Genomic DNA, 21,573 nt, shown 5'->3' with positions numbered 1-21,573 from the left:
CACGCTCTTGCTAATCAGTACTCTGCTGAATACTTGAGGGAAACCATCTGCAGATCTCTGGAGTTTCTGTGAAACTCTCTGCTCTCTGGTACTCTGACCTGGAGCTCCAGCTGCCTTGGTCTCCCCAGACTGTCGGCTCCATCTCTTCAACTCACTGGTTCCCCCTCTGTGCCCTGCAGCTTTCAAACTCTGACCAGGCAGTAAGCTGGAGCACCTCATTGTTTCCCATCTCTCTGAGATCACTGTCCTTGTTGGTGATGTCCAGTGTCTTGGGAACTACTGTTTCATATATTTTGTCCAGTTGTTTGTTGTTTCAAGAAGGAAGTAAATCTAGTCCCTGTTATTTTATTTTGGGCAGAAGCAGACTGTCAGATTAAATCTTAAATGAATATTAATCTTTCAGTTTAATTTTCTAAAACATAGGTTGAGTTTCTGTTGATATTATCTCCAAATGAGATTATTTTTCGGGAAGCAAGTCCAAGACTTAATCTAGGCAGAACCAAATGATCTCTTAATCCTTTCCAGCTATCTATAAAACCTGTTGTGACAATATCTTCCTATTACATTTATTTTCCTTATTTTTTGGCTGCATTGGGTCTGAGTTGTGGCATACGGGATCTTTGTTGAGGCATGTGGGATCTTTTTCGTTGTGGCATGCAGTCTGCTCGGGTTTCTCTCTAGTTGTGGCATGCAGGTTTTCTCTCTCTAGTTGTGGCACGTGGGCTCCAGGGCATGTGGGCTCTGTAGTTTGTGGCACATGGGCTCTCTCATTGGGGCGTGTGAGTTCAATAGTTGTGGCGCATGGGCTCAGCTGTCCCGCGGCATGTGGGATCTTAGTTCCCCGACCAGGGATCGAACCCACGTCCCCTGCATTGGAAGGTGGATTCTTTACCACTGGACCACCAAGGAAGTCCTTCTTCCTATTACACTTAAAGCCGTGCTCTAGTAAAAATTTAAATTCATACAATGCACAGTTGCTGTACATTAAAATAATCAAATTTTCTTTCACCTGTTATCTTTACCCTCCCCTCCCTGCCAACAAATGGTGAAGATATAATGAAACTGGTAATGAGGCATTGTAAATAGTCTCTACACTCTTGGAAAACGAATTGGAGCTGTATATTAAAAGGCAAAAAAAAATTTATATTCTTTGAATCATTAACTCCACTTGTAGAATTATAGCCAATGTAAATAAGATATGTAAAAAGCTGTATCTCCAGGGCTTCCCTGGTGGCACAGTGGTTGAGAGTCAGCCTGCCGATGCAGGGGACACGGGTTCGTGCCCCGGTCCGGGAAGATCCCACATGCCGCCGAACGGCTAGGCCCATGAGCCATGGCTGCTGAGCCTGCGCGCCCAGAGCCTGTGCTCCGCAACGGGAGAGGCCACAACAGTGAGAGGTCCGCGTACCGCAAAAAAAAAAAAAAAAAGCTGTATCTCCAAAAATGTTAATCATAGTGCTAATTATAATGGAAAAAATTGGAAATAATCTTTTAAAAGTGAAGTACAGTTCATTTACAATACTGTGTTAGTTTCAGATTACAGCAAAGTGATTCAGTTATATTTTTTTCAGATTATATTCCATTATAAGTTGTTATAAGATACGGAATATAATTTCCTATGCTATAAGTAAATCCTTGTTGCTTATCTACTTATGTATAGTAGTTAGTATCTGTTAATCCCATACTCCTAATTTGTCACCCCTCCTGCCCTCCCTCTCGCTTTTGGTAACCATGTTTGTTTTCTATGTGAGTCTGTTTCTGGTTTGTATATAGATTCATTTGTATAATTTTTTAGATTCCACATATAAGCGATACCGTATAGTATTTGTCTTTGATTTACTTCACTAAGTATAATATTTCTAGGTCCATACATGTTGCTGCAAATGGTAATATTTCATTCTTTTTTTATGGCAGTATTATTCCACTGTATGTGTGTGTGTATATATATATATATATATATATATACCATATCTTCTTAAGCCAGTCATCTGTTGATGGGCATTTGGGTTGCTTTCGTGTCTTGGCTATTGTAAATAGTGCTGCTATGAACATTGGGGTGCACATACCTTTTCAAATTAGAATTTTTTCCGGATATATACCCAGCAGTGGGATTGGTACCTCTATTTTTAGCTTTTATAGGAAACGCCATACTGTTTTCCATAGTGTTTGTACCAATTTACATTCCCACCAACAGTGTAGGAGGGTTCCTTTTACTCCACACCCTCTCCAGACTTTTTAACGATGGCCATTCTGACCCATGTGAGGTGATACTTCATTGTGGTTTTAATTTGCATTTCTCTGATAATTAGCAGTGATGAGCATCTTTTCATGTGCATGTTGGCCATCTGTATGTCTTCTTTGGAGAAATTTCTATTTAGGTCTTCTGCCCGTATTTTGATTGGCTTGTTTTTATATTGAGTTGTATGAGCTGTTTATATATTTTGGGTATTAACTCCTTGTTGGCTGCATCATTTACAGATATTTTCTCCCATTTCTTAGATTGTCTTTCATTTTGTTGATGGTTTCCTTTGCTGTGCAAAACCTTTTAAGTTTAATCAAGTCCCATTTGTTTATTTTTGCTTTATTTCTTTTGCCTTGGGAGACTGATCTAAGAAACTATTGCTACAATTTATGTCTGAGAATGTTTTGCCTATATTCTCTTATAGGAACTTTATGGTGTCATGTCTTACATTTAGGTCTTTAAACCATTTTGAGTTTATTTTTTGTATATGGCATGAGGGAGTGTTCTGGTTTCACTGATTTACACGTAGCTGTCCAGCTTTCCCAACACCACTTGTTGAAGAGACTGTCTTCTCTCCACTGTATATTCTTGCCTCCTTTGTTGTAGATTGATTGACTGTACATGCATGGGTTTATTTCTGGGGTCTCTTCTGTTCCGTTGATCTATACGTCTGGTACCCAGTAAGAGGTCAATATCCAAAATATATAAGGAACTCTGACAACTCAACAGCAAAAAACCCAAACAACCCAATTTGAAAACGGACAAAAGACTTTCTCTAAAGATTTACAAATGGCCAAAAAACACATAAAAAGATGATCAATATCACTAGCCATTAGGACATGCAAATCAAAAGCACGAGATACCACTTCATACCCATTAGGATTGCTATTATAAAAAAAACACAGAAAATAACATCTGGTGAGATGTGGAAAAATTGGAACTCTTGTGCATTTCTAGTAGTAATGTAAAATGGTGCAGCTACTGTGGAAAACAGCCCCTCACAGTATTAAATATATTATTACCATATGACCTAGTAATTCCACTTTTAGGTATATACCCAAAAGAACTGACAGCGGGGACTGAGATACTTGCACATCAGCGTTCACAGCAGCAGCATTCACAATAGCCAAAAGGTGGAAACCGCCCAAATGTCCATTAACAGATGAATGGATAAAAAAGTTACAAGGCTACATATCCTTTAGCCTTAAAAAGGAAATTCTGGCACATGCTACAGAAGACATTGTGCTAAGTGAAATAAGCCAGACACCAAAGGACAAACACTGTACGATTCCACTTATATGAGGTACCCAGAGCAGTCATAGTCATATTCATAGAGACAGAAGGTAAGTGGTGTTTCTCAGGGCCTGGAGATAGTATTGTTTAACGGGTGCTGAATTTCAGTTTGGGAAGATGAAAAAATTCTGGAGATGGATGGTAGTGATGGTTGCACAACACTGTGAATGTACTTCAAGCCACTGAACCGTACACTTAAAAATGTTTAAACGATAAATATTGTTACGTATATTTTACCACAAAATATTTATCTTTATTAGGTATGTATGTGTGTGTGTGTACATATATATATATATATATATATATATATATATATATATAGTTAAGTAAATAACTCATGTTCCTCTCCAGGAGTGACACACGCGGCCATCTGGGCAGCCTGCATTTCTTATCTCAGCGCTGCGGTTCCCCCAGAGCTGAGGACGTCTGCTCAGGGCATCCTGCAGGGCCTTCATCTGGGTTTGGGGAGAGGTTGTGGAGCCATGATCGGAGGCGTGTTAGTCAATTATTTTGGTAAGAATGGTTTTCTCTTTTTCTCTTTCTTCTTTGATGGAAACTTAACACAACCCCTCAGTAAACACTCAAGTTATTACTGAAGATTGCCAGAAGCTAAACTCCACTGTTCATATATTCTCTTTCTAGCTCTCATGGTAGTCAGAATTGCAGAGCAGTATATGCTTCAGTGGTTAAGATGATCAGAGCCAGCTTGTAACCGTGCACGCTTCTCTGACAGCTTACTGCGATGCTACACAGATAGCTCAAAGGAGCCAAACAAATGAATAATCACATGTGCTTTTGGTTTGAAGTAAAGTACCCTAAACCTGCTGATAATAATGCTAGAGGAAAGAGAGTTCATCATTGTTGTTCCATCAGGAGATTTTGAACCAAAAAAATCTAACTATATGCTGGCTTTGGTAATGTCACTGCATCTGTGACAACACAGTCTGTCTGCCCTGTCAGATCTCCCTTATTGGAAATCCAAGGGCGGGGCTGAGGTGGAGATGGCATTATTCTGCTCCAGGAATCTTGAGTATTCAGGTCCCTAGAAGGTAGACTCAGAGATGTCTGAATATATAGCACTACTTGAGCTCGGCTGTTCTAATTACAGATTAATAAGGTTGTTTAATATATAGTTAGGTAAATTGTCTTTATGAAGAGAGCACCACTGAATTTTAAAATGGCACTCGGAGACAGTCCTTTATTTTATAAATGCAGTTTTAAAATTTGATCAATGACAGATATCCAACACCAGCACTTGGATCTCTTGACACCTGCCCAGACCTGTGCTTTTCCTACTGTATGAAGCTAATGGCCATTTGCCATTCTTTGCTCTGCTGCCTTTGCCCTGAACTTTAGAACATTGACAGTTTTGGATGAGGGCTACCTGTCTTTCCGGGAATTACTCTACAGAGTGCTGTTTGTTTCCACAGGGGCTGCTGCAACATTCCGAGGAATTGGCATGGCCTGCCTGGTGATCCTCCTGTTCTTTGCCCTGATCCAGTGGCTGGCGGTGCCAGATGAGGAAGAAGGTAAGCATGTTCATTGTTCTTTAATGGTTCTAAAGGTTGAAGCCGTGGGGAATTCTACACATACCCCTCAGAAACCCAGAGGTGGAAACAGAGTGTACCACAGACCTGCATGGCTAGATTTTCTCAGGGGTGTATCAGTGAACTCGTGCACCATTGCTGGAGAGAAGCCACTTGCTATGTTGAAAAGAATACTGGTTGTTTTAGGCAGCTTGCTTTTGTTTTGTTTTACGGTACAAGGTACTAGGGAAAGTATTGGTTTTAAATTTCTCTGGTATTCTAAAGAGATTTAAAATTTAAATCAGATATATATAGGATTATACAGTAATTTTACTATTAGGGGTAGGAAGTGGTATTAATCTCTGTGCTTTTACCTTCATTTGATAAAAATGTCTAAACCTTAAATTTGAAGTTTTCCCTTAATTAGGCATGGCCTTCTTAAACGTATCATACAGAAAGAAGGTTATATCCAATATAATGTGTTGATGAGAACAAGCTTTCAACTTTTTGGGGGAATCAACTTTTTTTTTTTTCAATGAAGAAGGCCAACCATTAAAACAAATATTCTTTCTCAGCTCTTGGGTCCTGGAACAGGGCTCATCTTCTATGGTGTCCTGTCCTTTGAGGAGCATTTGCCTCAAGTACCCGAAGTGCTTCTGTTAAGAGAAAAACTAACTTGTTACAGAAACCCCAGAGACAGATTTTAATTCCAACAAGTTACTCAGAAGGAAAGACCAGTACTGACTTTCCTTATTCTTGTTCTTTTATAATCCTAACTAGATCATCTCTCTTATGCAGTTTAGTCCATGCCTTCAGTAAAAGGCCAATAAAGGCAGCTACTGTGTGATTTTTCCTATTTTGATGCTTATCTTTAAAATCTCAATCCTGTAAGTGGGCCTAAGGCAACATTCACTATAACCTATGCCCCACAGATGTTGTATACGTTAACTGAACCAATACATTTCATAAATAAATATAAGTTAATGTCTGTTAAGTCCTGTAAGGAGACCCTGGAAGGTAAACATCACATTCATTTGCTCAGTACTTGTGCCAAGTAGAGAAGCCGCCCTTGTTACACGGCAACTTATCAACATTCCCAAGCATACTAGAACGGGCTTATCGAGGTTGTCCATTTGTTCAGTTTTTATTATTTATTTATACATACATACATACATCTGTTTAAATATGTAAAAACTCTGAGAAACGATTTAAACATGGCTTTCTCTCCAGACAAGACGATGCTGGCAGAAAGGATTCCTGTTCCTTCTAGTCCTGTTCCCATAGCAACCATCGACTTGGTCCAGCAACAGACAGAAGATGTTCTGCCACGCGTTGAGCCCAGACTACCACCTAAGAAAACCAAGCACCAGGAAGAACAGGAGGATGTGAACAAGCCAGCCTGGGGTGTCAGCTCCTCTCCCTGGGTGACCTTTGTTTACGCACTCTACCAAATCAAAGAGATGATGCAGCTAACAAGAGACAACCGTGCTTCTGAGATACAGCCTTTACAGGTAAAAAGTTCCTCTGCTGCCTTGCCTTAAGCAGGCTCAGTTGTTTCAGTTATTGTTATTCATTCAACAAGATTTATGGGAGGTCTGGTGGGGGAAATAGACATGCAGACAAATAATTTCAGTGCTTTGTGACAAGTGTATTATAGAGGTGTATACAAGGTTCCATAGAGGGAAAATTCTGCCTTATGTGGTTCAGGAAGGCCTCACAGAGAAGACAGTACCTCTTGAAAGAAAGAAAATAAATCCATTCTGATTTTATATATTTCTTTGAAATGTCTGTTTTGGTGGACATTAGTTACAGTATGGATATATGGTTCTTGCCTTGGTGAATTATATATTAATCTCTGTAATTTAAAAATTCTAATGGGGACATTCTATATAATAGGACCTCAATAAATATCTGATAAATATCTGATAAATTAAGTAATATACTCTGAGCCACTAAATGGGTCTGACAGGACACCTAACTCAGTGGAAATGTGGTTTTGCTAGCGGGCTCACCTCGGGCTCACCTGAAAGATAAAAAGTGTGGTTTTTCTTGTCCCTAGAGGTGTGGTCTCTCCTGAGTAACGTCGAATCGCATGGATAAAAACACTGTAGGTAATTGTAACTGAAGCTATATAATACTTTTGGAAAATGTTTAAGCGTAACTTCTATGAACAGTTTAGCCAAAGTAATGAGTCTGCTTCCCCTGTGTTTTTATTAATCACTCCCTTTCACTTGATGAATCATGTCAGCTCTATATCTAGAGTAGCTTCAGAGGACACAGGAGGAAAAAAATAAAGGGGAAAGACTTTAAGAGTAGTTTGAGTAATTTCCTTAATTTGAACTACCTCAATTCAATTTATCACAACTTTGTAAACTGACCTGTAATATTTCTCTAATTTAAACCAAATCTGATTCTTCGCTGATAACCATAATGCATTCTAGTCCATGTATGATCCTATTGGTTTATCGAGATAATAAACTCACACAAATCCTCTGCTCACAGGTCAAGGACGATATCAGGGTAGGAGGAGCATAGAAAGGATGTGAAGCAAGGAGGTGATGCAGGAGGAAAGATGAGTTCTGCCTGAATGGCAGTGTTTTCATTACTTTGGATACTCACCCTTGTTTTCACAGAAGCCTATTAGGCTTAAGTATCATTAACATTTTTTATGATATACTAAGATTAATAAAAACTGGCTAGTATGGCTTAGCTACTCTTATGAAGAAGTCATTATACTAATATGTTTTCTTTTACAGTTTAGAACTACAGAAATAAAACTTTTGTTTTTCTTTTTTGGTGCTCAGCTCTTTGAAGTGATGGGTACTAAATTCAGAGGAAAATCCATAAAAAAAGAAATGTTTCCTGATTTTTACAAACCAACTTTTAGTGTGTACTTTAAAATCCCAACTATACATCAGGACTCAATTTCAGGACATTCTTTTCCTGGCCCTGTCTCCAAGGCTGAGGATGCCTTCCTCACTTCCTGTGGGACAAGGTGCTTTCCAGCCTTGAATTCTCTGGTCTTAGCAAGTGGACTGAGTTCCCGTTCCGTGCCGCTTGCCCAGTGACTTGCCACAGTGGCTGGTGGGGGCCCAGTAAATATGTGCTGATGTAAATTGTTCTCCTAGGAGTAACAGGCATGTTGGTAGTAACGTTCCTTTATCCACAAGATACGTCTGCTTATAGTGTCTGTGTTTTTCATGCGGCTTGGACAGTTGCACGCAGGAAAGGAGATGAAAGGTAAGACATTCTATCCTTATTCCTCTGTTACTTGTTTCCTGAAGTGTTTATTTCAGGATGATCTCCCCATGTTTCATATATCTTACTTGAAAGCATATAAAAAGTTTGCTAGCATTGACCATGGGGCACCTCCTATTTTTTCCTTCCAGGGGACCAGTGAGGATCGGGAAACTTCTCCAACTGGTGGAGCCCGGCCTGGACCACGTGAGGCTCCCTCTGACCCATCAAGAAGCCAGCCGTCCCCTCAAGCAGCAGCATCTCAGACGCAGAGCAGCCCCACTCACCCCAGTGTAGACCCGTGCAGGGAGGAGACTGAGGACCAGCAGGCTCAGCCTGCCTCTGGGGGACACTGAGGGGTCCTGCTCATCTCACACCCTGCATGGAACTGGGCTCCTCTGCCAGCACAGAGGGAGCACCTTGAGGAGCACAGCACCACATACGCTGCTGAATACCTGAACTCATCAACGCAGAAATACACACACACACACACACACACGCTCACACATGTAGAAGCTACAGTACATACTGGCAGAAATAGGTCAACTTCCGTAGTCGCACTGGAGTCACAGAAGGAAAATGGATTTCAGTGAGGACTTTCAGTTCTCGGATTGGTAGGTTAAGGACTACAGGACTTCTCTGCCAGGGCAGTAAGAGTCGAAACCAGCAGTTACACTAAATGAGTGGAGGGAAAGAAAGTGTTTCAAGGTGAATGCTGATATAATTTCCCTCTTCTGATTATTTATCCTAATTATTTGGTTCTTAATGCAAACTGGGAAGAAACAGAATACATCTATAATTTTGTTTCTCTTAAAGAGAACAATTTAAAAAAATTTAAGACGTATTTTAAAAGTAACCAGATAAAAGTTAGTGGCATCTATGCTTTTGTTTAAAAAAAAAAAAAAAAAGGAAAAAGTTTCATCAGAAACTTGGCATATCTCTAGCAAATATATTTTTATATGGGTATGGTGTATAATGAAAATAGTCAATTCTTTGAGTGGTAAAAGCTGTTACTGACTACTGCAAGCTAAGCTGAGCTTTAAAATGCCTTTTGTTTTAAATGGGCTTTAAGACCAGAGGAGGGAATATTGAAATCAACCAACCAACTTAGTATCCTGTGGCTTGATAGACAAGGGTTTACTAAATATACTGATACTGTAAATAGCCTCTATCACTATTTACAACTTTATAGTGATCTGGGCTCTAATTAGGTGATGGACTAAAACAAACACACAAAATCACTGAATTCCTAAGGGTTTCTTTAATTAAGCAGTACTACTTACAAATAACAGTATAAGATTTAAGTGCCTAGGGAACGGATACAATTTTTTAAAATTACATACTGGTTCAGTTTTTTTGTTTTGTTTTTGGTGAGGGGAAAAGGTGGTGAATAGGAAACCAGGAATGGAAAAGACAGAAATAAGAAGTAAGTACACTTTCTAATGACTAAAGAAAAAATTCTCGGTATATTCTTTCCCACGCAGACATAGTCAGACACTGGACAGTTCAGATACGGGCATGCGACTGTAAATATTACAGCTACAGTTGACAAGGGCCGGGTGACTCATGCATAAAGCTTGCTGCTAAAAATGAAGGCTGAGGTTACAGGAAGCCTTGGGGGAGGGCTGTGGACAAGGGGACATCGCTTTAGCGCTTTAGCTGAAGGAAGGTCAGTTATGTAGTGTGTACAACACTGCGGATGAGTACAGGAGAGAGGAGAGAAAAGAACAGAGTTGAAAATGAGCAACTCACCTTACTCTGACTCGGATTAGGCAGGACCAATTATAAAGTGAGGACTTCTCCACGATACAGTACTTCTGCCCACAACTGCATCTGGAAGAAGAAAGTCTACACTCGGATATCTAGCTTCACCACGGAACACAGCTTAAAAACAAAATAACGGGAAGAAATAGAATTAAGCAAATAGTTATTTTTGCACTTGAACTGAAATGTACTGTACTGTAAATTATCATGACTCATTTTAAGTGACCTTTAAAAATCAGATGTATTTATTATGCTTATGTAATTATAGAAATAAAGAAATGGGTGACAGGCTGAACCTCACCTATGAATGTACAGTATGTGGATTTGTGAAACTGACTGTAGGAAGTCAAAAAACTTCTACTGTGTCTTGTGTTTACAGTTCTGATTTATTCCTCTGAAAAGCCTGCTGTTTTGGAAATGCACAGTTGACATGTTGAAATAAAAATAAATACCATTTTTAAGTATTTCTTAAATGATAACGATGTGACCAAACAAATAAAAGTCCTTCACTCTGTAATGAATGAGATCAAACTCTACAGGCCTTTGTTATGAGACGTTTACTGTGAGAGGTGATTAAATAGTGCAGTAATTTCCAGCCTTTGAGAGCAGACACCTTCATGGGTTTGTGGACTTTGTGACTTCCTCCTGTCCTCAAAGTGCCATTTAAAAAAAAAATTAGTGAATTCAAATTATATTTTGATTTGAGAATTTTCTAATCCCTTTTGAGATCCCCTGGAAATACCCAGGGAGGTCACAAAGCCCAGGTTGGTAATCACGACCTTAATGACTTGTTTCATATGCTTTTCCCCATAATTGTAGAAAAAGTGAATTACGCAAAGCGCTGAGCTCATGTGGATCCAAAGAGGTTAGTTACTGATTATTAAACTATTACTCAAGGCCTTAAGTAGAATAATAGATGACAATAACACACATACCTCCACCAGCCAATAAACCTCATGAAAAGCCTAAGGAATTCACAGGAAGAATATCGCTGCCTTACTGGCTTATTAGTCTTGTCACGGGCCACACGAAGCAGACAGTTGGCTAAGTGCTCCCCTCTGATTTGCCGTTCCTCCAAGACTGCTGGGCGTGGAGGCTACTGATGGTGCTGAGACCATTATTTAAGTGGTATTCCTTGCAGCCAATCTGGAGGTAAGCAATGATTCCAGGAAACAAGGAGCCACACCCACTGTTACTGGGTGCTTGGTGTGTGCTGATGACATTATCGTTTTGTCCTAACAACAACACACTGTAATAGGTATCACTATCCCCTCTTTAAATAGGATTTTGGAGCTGAACTCAGCTTACGTTATGGGAACAAGGTCACAGTGCCAGAATTCAAACTCAGATCCACCTGATGCCCAAGTGCAGGTCCACCCAGGACCTTCTCCAACCCCAGGAGGCGGGGAGGCCACCCTCTGCTTCTGTTGTGGTAGAACAAGCCTGAAAGCAGCCCCGGTCATTCTGAACCCTTACCTTGTGTGCCTGATACTCCCTGTGTAGTTGCAGTTCCATTTAGGATCGCTAGCTATTCCCAGATACATAGAAATCCAGCGCCTTCTAACTCCTGCTGCTCTGTTAATCATGAGTGCCACTCTGGAGGTAACTCGGAAGGTCTGGCAACCCTGCAGAGAAAACTTGGAGGTTGCAGGGACTCTGAAGACCAGTGCCACGGGAGCTGGGAAGGGCCAGCAGACACACCCACCGCTCAGAAACCTGAGGCAGCAGCTTCGTGAAGCAGCACCGTCAGGTGTGGTAGCCGTTAGCCACAGGTGGCTATTAAGTGCTTACAGTGTGGCTAGTGCATCTGAGGAGTTAGATTTCTCATTTATTTTTTTAACTAATTAATTTTTGGCTGCGTTGGGTCTTCGTTGCTGTGCGCTGGCTTTCTCTAGTTGTGGTGAGTGGGGACTACTTTTCGTTGCAGTGCACGGGCTTCTTGTTGCGGTGGCTTCTCTTGTTGCAGAGCATTGGGCTTTAGGCATGTGGGCTCAGTAGTTGTAGTTCGCGGGCTCTACAGCACAGGCTCAGTAGTTCTGGTGCACGGGCTTAGTTGCTCTGCAGCATGTGGGATCTTCCCGGACAAGGGCTCGAACCTGTGTCCCCTGCATTGGCAGGTGGATTCTTAACCACTGCACCAACAGGGAAGTCTCTCATGTTATTTAAATTTAAACAGCCATCTGTGGCTCGTGGCTACCATACTAGACAATGCAGGAACAGAGGAAGAAAATTACCTTTGGGAGATCTCTGGGTCTTAGTTTTCTCATCTTCATTGTGAAAGGCTGGACCCTAAAATTAACATTATTCTGTGAAGATGAGGGCATGCTGTGACAGAGCTGACTGTAGGCAAATAAAATATGATTTTCCCTTCAGAAATTTTTCTCTCCTTGGGTGCAGTGGGACAAGACAAAGCTACTTCTGAAGCCCCAAACCACTCTGGTGTCATTTCAGCAAAGCTCTAAGAATTCCTGGCTCAAAAATTCCAAACCATCAGGCAGATGGGAGAAAGGTCAGTGCCTGGATGGGAACAGAATAAAGGGGTGAGAGAAAGGGGGAGTGGGTTCTCAAATCACTAAGTAACTTACCTTATGAGAGGACAAACTGTGGTTTAAGATAAGAGAGTAACTGGAAACTTGGTGATGTCCAGAATGGGGAAGAAATGAGCCAGTCCAGGTGAGCGCCTTACTCTCACTCAACTCCCATCTGCTTCGGACGGCTAATACAGGACCACGTGCCCCACTGTGGCTCCAGGGAGGTCCCAGTTTTTAGATGGCAACCCAAGGACCTTACAGTGCTGGGGTTAGGACTGCCGCTCTGGAGCCCCATTGTCTGGATTTGAGTCTCAGTTCTGCCAGTGAGAACTCACATTAAGTAACGTCTCTGGGTCTCACGGCCCCACGGCCCCCTCTGTAAAATTAAGATGATTACAGTATCTGCCTTACAGGCTCTTCTGATGGTCAAATGACATACCCGACACACAGTAAACACTCGATGAATGTTGCCATTATGCCCTAGCCCATGGCAAGGGGAGTGCTGTCTTATTTCCCATCCAGGCCCTAGCTCTTAGTACTGTGTTAACATTAACCTATAACCATACTGCATGCTCCCAAACTACAGTGCTATGTTAAACGTTTACCTATACCTAATAAGCTGTCTAGTAAGACATTCAGTTCCAACGCGCACTGTAAACATTAAGGGGTTGGAAATATGAATTAGTTAAGGGACAAAATTAATCAAAACGTAAGTTGAAGAGAAGGGGGGAAAATGACAAGTAATGTTATATGGCAACAAACTGGACAACCCAGAAGAAATGGACAAATTTCTAGAAATATTCAGCCTGCCAAGACTGAGTCACGAAGAAACAATTTGAACAGACCAATCACTAGAAGTGAAATAGAATCTGTAATGATAAAAACTCCCTGCAAATAAAAGTCCAGGACCAGACGGCTTCACTGGGGAATTCTACCAAGCATATAAAGAAGAACTTATACCTATCCTTCTCAAACTATTCGAAAAAAATTGAAGAGAAAGGAACACTCCCAAATTCATTCTACAAGGCCACCATTACCCTGACACCAAAACCAGACAAAGACACTACAAAAAAAGAAAATCAAAAGCCAATATCTCTGATGAATACAGACGCAAAAATCCTCAGCAGAATATTAGCAAACTTCAGTGGAACAGGATGGAAAGCCCAGAGATAAACCCACACACATATGGTCGGTCACCTTACCTTTGATAAAGGAGGCAAGAATATACAGTGAAGAAAAGACAGCCTCTTCAATAAGTGGTGCTGGGAAAACTGGACAGCTACATGGAAAAGAATGAAATTAGATCACTCCCTAACACCATACACAAAGATAAACTCAAAATGGATTAAAGACCTAAATGTAAGGGCAGACACTATCAAACTCTTAGAGGAAAACACAGGCAGAACACTCTATGACATAAATCACAGCAAGGTCCTTTTTGACCCACCTCCTAGAGAAATGGAAATAAAAACAAAAATAAACAAATGGGACCTAATGAAACTTCAAAATTTTTGCACAGCAAAGGAAACCATAAACAAGACCAAAAGACAACCCTCAGAATGGGAGAAAATATTTGCAAACGAAGCAACTGACAAAGGATTAATCTCCAAAATTTACAAGCAGCTCATGCAGCTCAATATCAAAAAAACAACCCAGTCCAAAACTGCACAGAAGACCTAAATAGACATTTCTCCAAAGAAGATGCACAGATTGCCAACAAACACATGAAAGAACGCTCAACATCATTAATCATTAAAGAAATGCAACTCAAAACTACAATGAGGTATCATCTCACACCGGTCAGAATGGCCATCATCAAAAAATCTACAAACAATACATGCTGGAGAGGGTGTGGAGAAAAGGAACGCTCTTGCACTGTTGGTGGGAATGTAAATTGATACAGCCACTATGGAGAACAGTATGGAGGTTCCTTAAAAAACTAAAAATAGAACTATCATACAACCCAGCAATCCCACTACTGGGCAAATACCCTGAGAAAACCATAATTCAAAAAGAGGCATGTACCACAATGTTCATTGCAGCTCTATTTACAATAGCCAGGACATGGAAGCAACCTAAGTGTCCATCGACAGATGAATGGATAAAGAAGATGTGGTACATATATACAGAGGAATATTACTCAGCCATAAAAAGGAATGAAACTGAGTTATCTGTAGTGAAGTGGATGGACCTAGAGTCTGTCATACAGAGTGAGGTAAGTCAGAAAGAGAAAAACAAATACCATATGGTAACACATATATATGGAATCTAAAAAAAAAGAAAAAAAAATTGGTCATGAAGAACCTAGGGGCAAGACAGGAATAAAGATGCAGACCTACTAGAAAATGAACTTCAGGATACGGGGAGGGGGAAGGGTAAGCTGTGACAAAGTGAGAGAGTGGCATGGACACATATACACTACCAAACGTAAAACAGATAGCTAGTGGGAAGCAGCCGCATAGCACAGGGAGATCAGCTCAGTTCTTTGTGACCACATAGAGGGGTGGGATAGGGAGATGCAAGAGGGAAGAGATATGGGGAAATATGTATATGTATAACTGATTCACTTTGTTATAAAGCAGAAACTGACACACCATTATAAAGTAATTATACTCCAATGAAGATGTTAAAAAAAAAAAAAAGAATATTAGCAAACTGAATCCAACAGTGCATTAAAAGGATCATATAGCATGATCAAGTTGAATTTATTCCTGGGTCACAAGGATGGTTCAACACACACAAATCAATCAACGTGATACACCACATTAACAAAGGAAAGACAAAAACCACATGATCATCTCAATACATGCACAAAAAGCATTTGACAAAATTCAACATCCATTCATGATAAAACTCTCATCAGAACAACAAAATGGACACAACAGCAAGAACAAGCAGACACACCAATGTTCCGTGCAAATCAAGGGATTACTGAATCTCACGGGGAGAAGGGAGAAAGAACTAAATGGTAGATTTTCACACTCAGGATTCAGTAAAGGATCTTCTGTTTGCTGAGGGGGAAAAAAACCCCCCAAACCCAAAACTCTCATCAAAGTGGATAGAGAAGGGAACATATCTCAACATAATAAAGGCCATTTACTACAAACCCACAGCCAACACAATACCCAATGGTGAAAAGCTGAAAGCTTCCTACTAAATTCAGGAACAAGACAAGGATGTGTACTCTCATAGTATTGGCAGTCCCAGACACAGCAATCAGACAAGAAAAATAAAAGGTATCCAAATTAGAAGAGAAGAGGTGAAACTGTAATATTTGCCCATGACATGATATTCTATACAGGGAACCCTAGAGTCTCCACCGCAAAACTATTAAAACTTATAAATGAATTCAGCAAGGTTGCAGGATACAAGATTAATATACACAAAATGCAAAATATTTCTATACACTAATAATGAAATATCAGAAAAAGAAAGTGAGAAAACAATCCCATTTAAAATCACATCAAAAAGAATAAAATATCTAGGAATAAACTTAACCAAGGAGGTGAAAGACCTATATGCTGAAAACTATAAAATACTGATGAAGGAAAATGAAGATTCAAAGAAATGGAAAGCTATCCCATGCTTTTAGATTGGAAGAATCATTATTATTAAAATGGCCAGGGCTTCCCTGATGGTGCAGTGGTTGAGAGTCCGCCTGCCGATGCAGGGGACACGGGTTCGTGCCCTGGTGCGGGAGGATCCCACATGCCGTGGAGTGGCTGGGCCTGTGAGCCATGGCCGCTGGGCCTGTGCGTCCGGAGCCTGTGCTCCGCCACGGGAGAGGCCGCAGCGGTGAGAGGCCCGCGTACCGCAAAAAAACAAAAACAAAAACAAATAAAATGGCCATACTACCCAAAGCAATCTACTGACTTAATGCAATCCCTATCAAAACACCAGGACATTTTCCACAGAACTAGAATAATCCAAAAATTTATATGGAACCACAAAAGACCCCAAATTGCCAAAGCAATCCTGAGAACTAAGAACAATGCTGGAGGTGTAACCCTCCCAGACTTCAGACTATACTACAAAGCTACAGTAATCAAAACAGCATGGTATTGGCACAAAAACAAACACGTAGATCAACAGAACAAAGAACCCAGAAATAAACCCACACACCTATGGTCAATTAATCTGTGACAAAGGAGGCAAGAATATACAGTGGAGAAAAGACAGTCTCTCCAACAAATAGTGCTGGGAAAGCTGGACAGCCACATGCAAAACAATTATATTAGAACACTGCCACACACCATATACAAAAATAAACTCAAAATGGCTAAGACACCTAAATGTAAGACATGAAACCATAAAACTCCAAGAACACAGGTGAAACACTCTTTGTCATAAATCATAGTAATATTTTCTTGGATCAGTCTCCCAAGGCAAAAAAAATAAAAGCAAAAGTAAAACTAACGGAACCTGATCAAACTTAAAAGTTTTTGCACAGCAAAGAAACCATCAACAAAATGAAAAGACAACCTATGGGGGGGGAAAAAATGGAATGGGAGAAAATATTTGCAAATGATGCGACCAACAAGGGGTTAATATCCAAAATATACAGAAAACAGCTGGCTCCCAGGTCAGATAAAAATACCTGTCTCACTGTGGGGGATCTTCAGAACTCCACATCTATTATGTTATCTATGCATAGGATCCTTCTTTCAGTCGGACAAAAGAAAAAGGTGATTTAAATATTGTACTTCTCTAACTCTGGGGAATAATCACATACAGAATAATATAAGATCCTTTTCCTTTTCTTGACATCATTCTGGAGGTCTTAATTCTTCCACATGTTTCAATGTCAGCTATTCCAAATCTCTTAATATCTAAAATCTCATAAATTTCTAGATTTAAAAAGTCATAAATTCAAGTATTGTCCTAAATGTTAGATGGACACTCCCCTGTAATTCAGCTCTAAGTATTATTGGCAAACTATACAACTGACAAAACATTTTTTGTGATATGTAAAATGTGTTTTAAAACCTTCAAAAAATAGGGACTTCCCTGGTGGTCCACTGGTTAAGAATATGCCTTCCAACGCAGGGAACGTGGGTTCGATCCCTGGTCGCGGAACTAAGATCCCACATGATATGGGGCAACTAAGCCTGCACGCCACAACTACTGAGCATATGCGCCACAACTAGAGAGAAGCCGGCGTGCTGCAATGAAAGATCCCGCGTGCCACAAGACCCGACGTGGCCAAAAATAATATTTTTTAAAAACCTTTAAAAAATAACATTGAATATGACTGTTTAAGCATGGCGACCTACACTACATCTCACTCATATGTTTTGGGGTCAAAGAGTCCAACTTGCTAACAACAGTGAGCTTTTGTGAGGCACCTCGTGGGTGCACTAACACAACAAAGGTTCTGTTGTGCTCCACAACTGCACACCTAGGGTGGCATGAGGCACAGAACCAACTGTCAACAACCTGTGAAGGGCATAACCATTTTACTGAATGGTCATTTAAACTGTTTAAAGGCCTTTAAATAAATGAAGAAAAAGAGGAGAGAGGGAGTAGGGTGGTGGGGAGAGAGAGACAGACGGATAGACAGACAGGAGAAGGGAAGAAGGGAAGGAGAGAAAAAAGATCTCTTAGAGGAGCTGACATACATACTGCTTGATGGGGACTAGACCTATGATCAGCACTATAACAAACCCCAATTCAAATAAGCACAACGGAAATACACCCAATATATCGCAAGCAGTGCTTTTAATTATTTAGCTTCTCACGGTACTCACATAATAGAAACTGACAAATCCATGGTTTCCTCTAAAAGTAAAAATGAAAAACAATATCCCCAAAGCCTCTTGTTGCTCTTTTTCTCTTCCTTTAGCTATTTTTATTGCAATTAAAAATCACAATAAAAATAGCTACACCTAGCTTGTTGGCCCACCAGGAGCTGCTTTCTTCTACTGTCGGCACCTGTTCACCCTGGCGCAGGTGAGGCCCAGTGGCTGTCTTGGCTGGGATGTCCCCTGGGAACTCCAGCAGACTGCACACGTTATGCACACACACATTATGTAGTACACACACCGTCTCTTGGTGAGCACAACCACAAACACATCTGATACGTTTAAAATATAGCACCAATAAATAGAATTACAAAACAATAAAAATCAGATTAAACTGTAACAAAAACGCTATTACAACTGTTTACACTTATAAAAGTCATCATCTTCATAAATCTGAATGGAAGACACTTTGATTTTTTATATCAAAGTCTATGTGAAAGCACAGATTAAATTTAGTGTATTTCACAAAAATAGCAAAGCTCCTGATATTAAAAGGTGTCTGGCAAAAATAGAGACCCGTAAAACACTGACACACTGCTTCAAAGAGGAAATATCATTTGGAAATCAATCTAAAGAATTCCAAACAGGCAGCCACACTCTTATTGAACAATTTAGAAAAACGCTATACTAAATTTGGTTCCGGAAAGCAGTGCCTAAGTGATCTGTGTGTCCCTCCTCCATAACCCTTCTAGAAAAGGGAGATTCCTCATTCTTTATGCTGCTACTCTTTATGGCCCCACCACAGCAAAAGAGCCTGCGTTTGATTCTTAAAGAGAAGTTAGCAACATCTTAACCCTTGGATTGTTTTGCCATGTTCAGATCTTTTCCCAGACCTATGTTTTGGCCTCTTTTCCTCAGGGTCAAAGCTCATGGTTAGTCCCTCATTTCACTCTGGAGTCTAAAATCATGAAGCACAAGAAGAAAAATGATTTGTTCTCTATAAGAAAGATCACAAATCTGTTTTGTAGGAAATTGTTATAAACACGTATAACTAAACAATTTTTTAAAATAGGCCAGTCGAGGGGCTTCCCTGGTGGTGCAGTGGTTATGAATCCGCCTGCCAATGCAGGGGACACGAGTTCGAGCCCTGATCCGGGAAGATCCCACATGCTGCGGAGCAACTAAGCCCGTGCGCCACAACTACTGAGCCTGTACTCTAGAACCCGCGAGCCACAACTACTGAGCCCGCGTGCCACAACTACTGAAGCCCCCAAGCCTAGAGCCCATGCTCTGCAACACGAGAAGCCACTGCAATGAGAAGCCCATGCACTGCAACGAACAACGAAGAGTAGCCCTTGCTCGCCACAACTAGAGAAAGGCCACGTGTAGCAATTAAAGACCCAATGCAGCCAAAAAAAAAAAACCAAGCCAGAATTGTTGTAGAAATTCAGGTGTGAACACTATTGAGACCTGAATTTAGGGAGTAAAAATAAAATAAAATAAAACAGGCCAGTCGATGTGAGGTTAAATGCCTTCAATTTCAACATACAAAAAAATGTAAAAAGTAATTCTAAATTCTAATCTTTATATATGTCTATAAAAGTCTTATCAAAACTTTAAAATATAACCATAGGAAATGTTTCTCTTTATCACAGTTATCAAACAGTTAGTTGGCTATTATTAAAAAATAAAAAATAAGTCATGAATATTGTGAGACCCAAGGCTATGGAGAGATGGCCCCTCACACCAATACTGTGAGACCCAAGGCTGTGGCGAGATGGCGCCTCATTTCTAAAGGTCTCTTCTTCTACCTGAGTCATTGGAAACAGTAGGGATGGAGTTTTAGTCCCAGGGCTACCTCTAAAAAGCCCTGTGGTCTTGGACAAGTTATTTAACCTTCTGAAACCTCCATTCCTCCACCATCAGCATTTTCCAAACATGTGTTCCAAGAAATGTTAATCTCATGAAAAAGGGTTCTGCTGTCAAATTAAGCCGGAGAATGCTGCACACAATTTCTCCTCTTTAGGAAGTTCACGGTGTGCATTAGCATTATTAAAGGCTCTGAGAAGTCCTGCAGTACATTTAATCATGCATCCATCTTAGTTGACCTCAGGATTCCTTTACCTACTAACACTTATTAGCATCTTGTGGACTACACTTTGGAAAATACTGGTCCAGTGTATCTCAGGTCTCTTCCAGCACTTACATTGATAACACGCAGGAAGAGCAATGCAGAGTCTTTTGACACAGGTTCTGGGGATTAAGAGAGGATAATGCCCTGCAGTTGACAAGGCACCTATTCAAATTAACCGGCCCCTTGAAGATCAACATGATCCCTTTGTTCCTAATGAGAGTCTTCATTCAAGGACAGTGGTAATGACTGTCACAGAATCTTGGTGGCCACCTACAGTACAACACACAGAACTGTCCAAGAAGGATCAGTTATCTTCAATACAGTTTAGTTTTCCTTTCCAGTGTGACTTGATTTTTCTCCATAGTGAATGCTTTTGCCACTGTTCCCCGGTACAGTTCTGCCCACCTTTAATAGGATCCCTGCCCTTCCCCACTTCCTTGTCCAGAATGAAGTCAGTGTGCAGGCAGACTGTCAGGAGTCCTCAGGTTAAAGAGCTGCTCTTCCAAGAAGGCACCCGCAAGGCCATATTGTTCTTCATGCAGCCTAATTTCTTCAGGCGACAAGTGGCTTCCTCCAAGAACAAAGTCTGCAAACCTAGTATTTGTTTTAAATAAAGTTAATGTTATCACAGAGAGGTTTATTGGGAAGATAACATGTTCCCTGGCTACTTATCCCCTTTAATTAAATTTGACTTTGCATCAATAGAGGATGGCATTTGCACAGTGGGTGTAAAAACAGGAATGGCTTATGTGATCCTTCTCTAGACGTTCAGGGAAAGGATCGAGAAGTAGGCAGACTTAGGAGCACCAAACGCTGCCAAATATACCCACTCCTGCTTTCTAATTCCTTCTTTCTCTCTTTCTTATTAAATGTACTATTTATTATTTTAGTGTCACGACTTTCCCCCTTCAATCTTTAATTTGAGGGCACTGTCGTTTGGATAAAGCTAGGAAGAAGGGAAAGCAGTAGGGAAAAGATGCTGGGGCAGAGATGTCTTTCTTGGTGACCTTTACAAATGACTTTTCGTCCCCTGTAGGAAGAGAAGCAGGTGACACATCCCATTCTGTCTCCCTTCTCCTATGAGTTATCTTTATGGCCTTCCCTA

At 40.6% G+C, this 21,573-nt stretch overlaps 2 protein-coding genes across 12 annotated transcripts in view; one reads left to right on the top strand and one right to left on the bottom strand.

Moving 5' to 3' along the window:
* The window catches only part of MFSD6 (major facilitator superfamily domain containing 6), a 75,004-nt gene extending 64,469 nt beyond the window's left edge, over positions 1-10,535 (top strand). For 4 of the 8 annotated variants that reach the window (XM_089915968.1, XM_089915972.1, XM_089915971.1 and 1 more), the window contains 4 exons: positions 3,887-4,048; positions 4,966-5,064; positions 6,292-6,572; positions 8,277-10,535. In XM_089915968.1, coding sequence (XP_089772094.1) covers positions 3,887-4,048; positions 4,966-5,064; positions 6,292-6,572; positions 8,277-8,654 — 920 coding nt within the window. In that variant the 3' untranslated portion in view covers positions 8,655-10,535. The other 4 variants (XR_016393984.1, XM_089915973.1, XM_022567258.3 and 1 more) reach the window with 4 other exon arrangements.
* NEMP2 (nuclear envelope integral membrane protein 2) overlaps positions 4,965-21,573 on the bottom strand; it is a 44,207-nt gene continuing 27,598 nt past the window's right edge. For 2 of the 4 annotated variants that reach the window (XM_089915985.1, XM_089915987.1), the window contains 4 exons: positions 11,539-21,062; positions 10,051-10,131; positions 8,828-8,973; positions 4,965-6,411 (listed from right to left, as the gene is read on the bottom strand). In XM_089915985.1, the coding sequence (XP_089772111.1) occupies positions 20,921-21,062 (142 nt within the window). In that variant the 3' untranslated portion in view covers positions 4,965-6,411; positions 8,828-8,973; positions 10,051-10,131; positions 11,539-20,920. The remainder of the gene's footprint in view (positions 6,412-8,827; positions 8,974-10,050; positions 10,132-11,538; positions 21,063-21,573) is intronic. The other 2 variants (XM_089915986.1, XM_089915988.1) reach the window with 2 other exon arrangements.

This window comes from Delphinapterus leucas, chromosome 8, assembly GCF_059928025.1.
Source record: "Delphinapterus leucas isolate spDelLeu-1000000601 "Yukka" chromosome 8, BTC_Dleu_Yukka2, whole genome shotgun sequence".
Taxonomy (NCBI): domain Eukaryota; kingdom Metazoa; phylum Chordata; class Mammalia; order Artiodactyla; family Monodontidae; genus Delphinapterus; species Delphinapterus leucas.
Note: the sequence above shows the minus strand (reverse complement) of the source record. Positions and strands in the feature narration are given on the sequence as shown.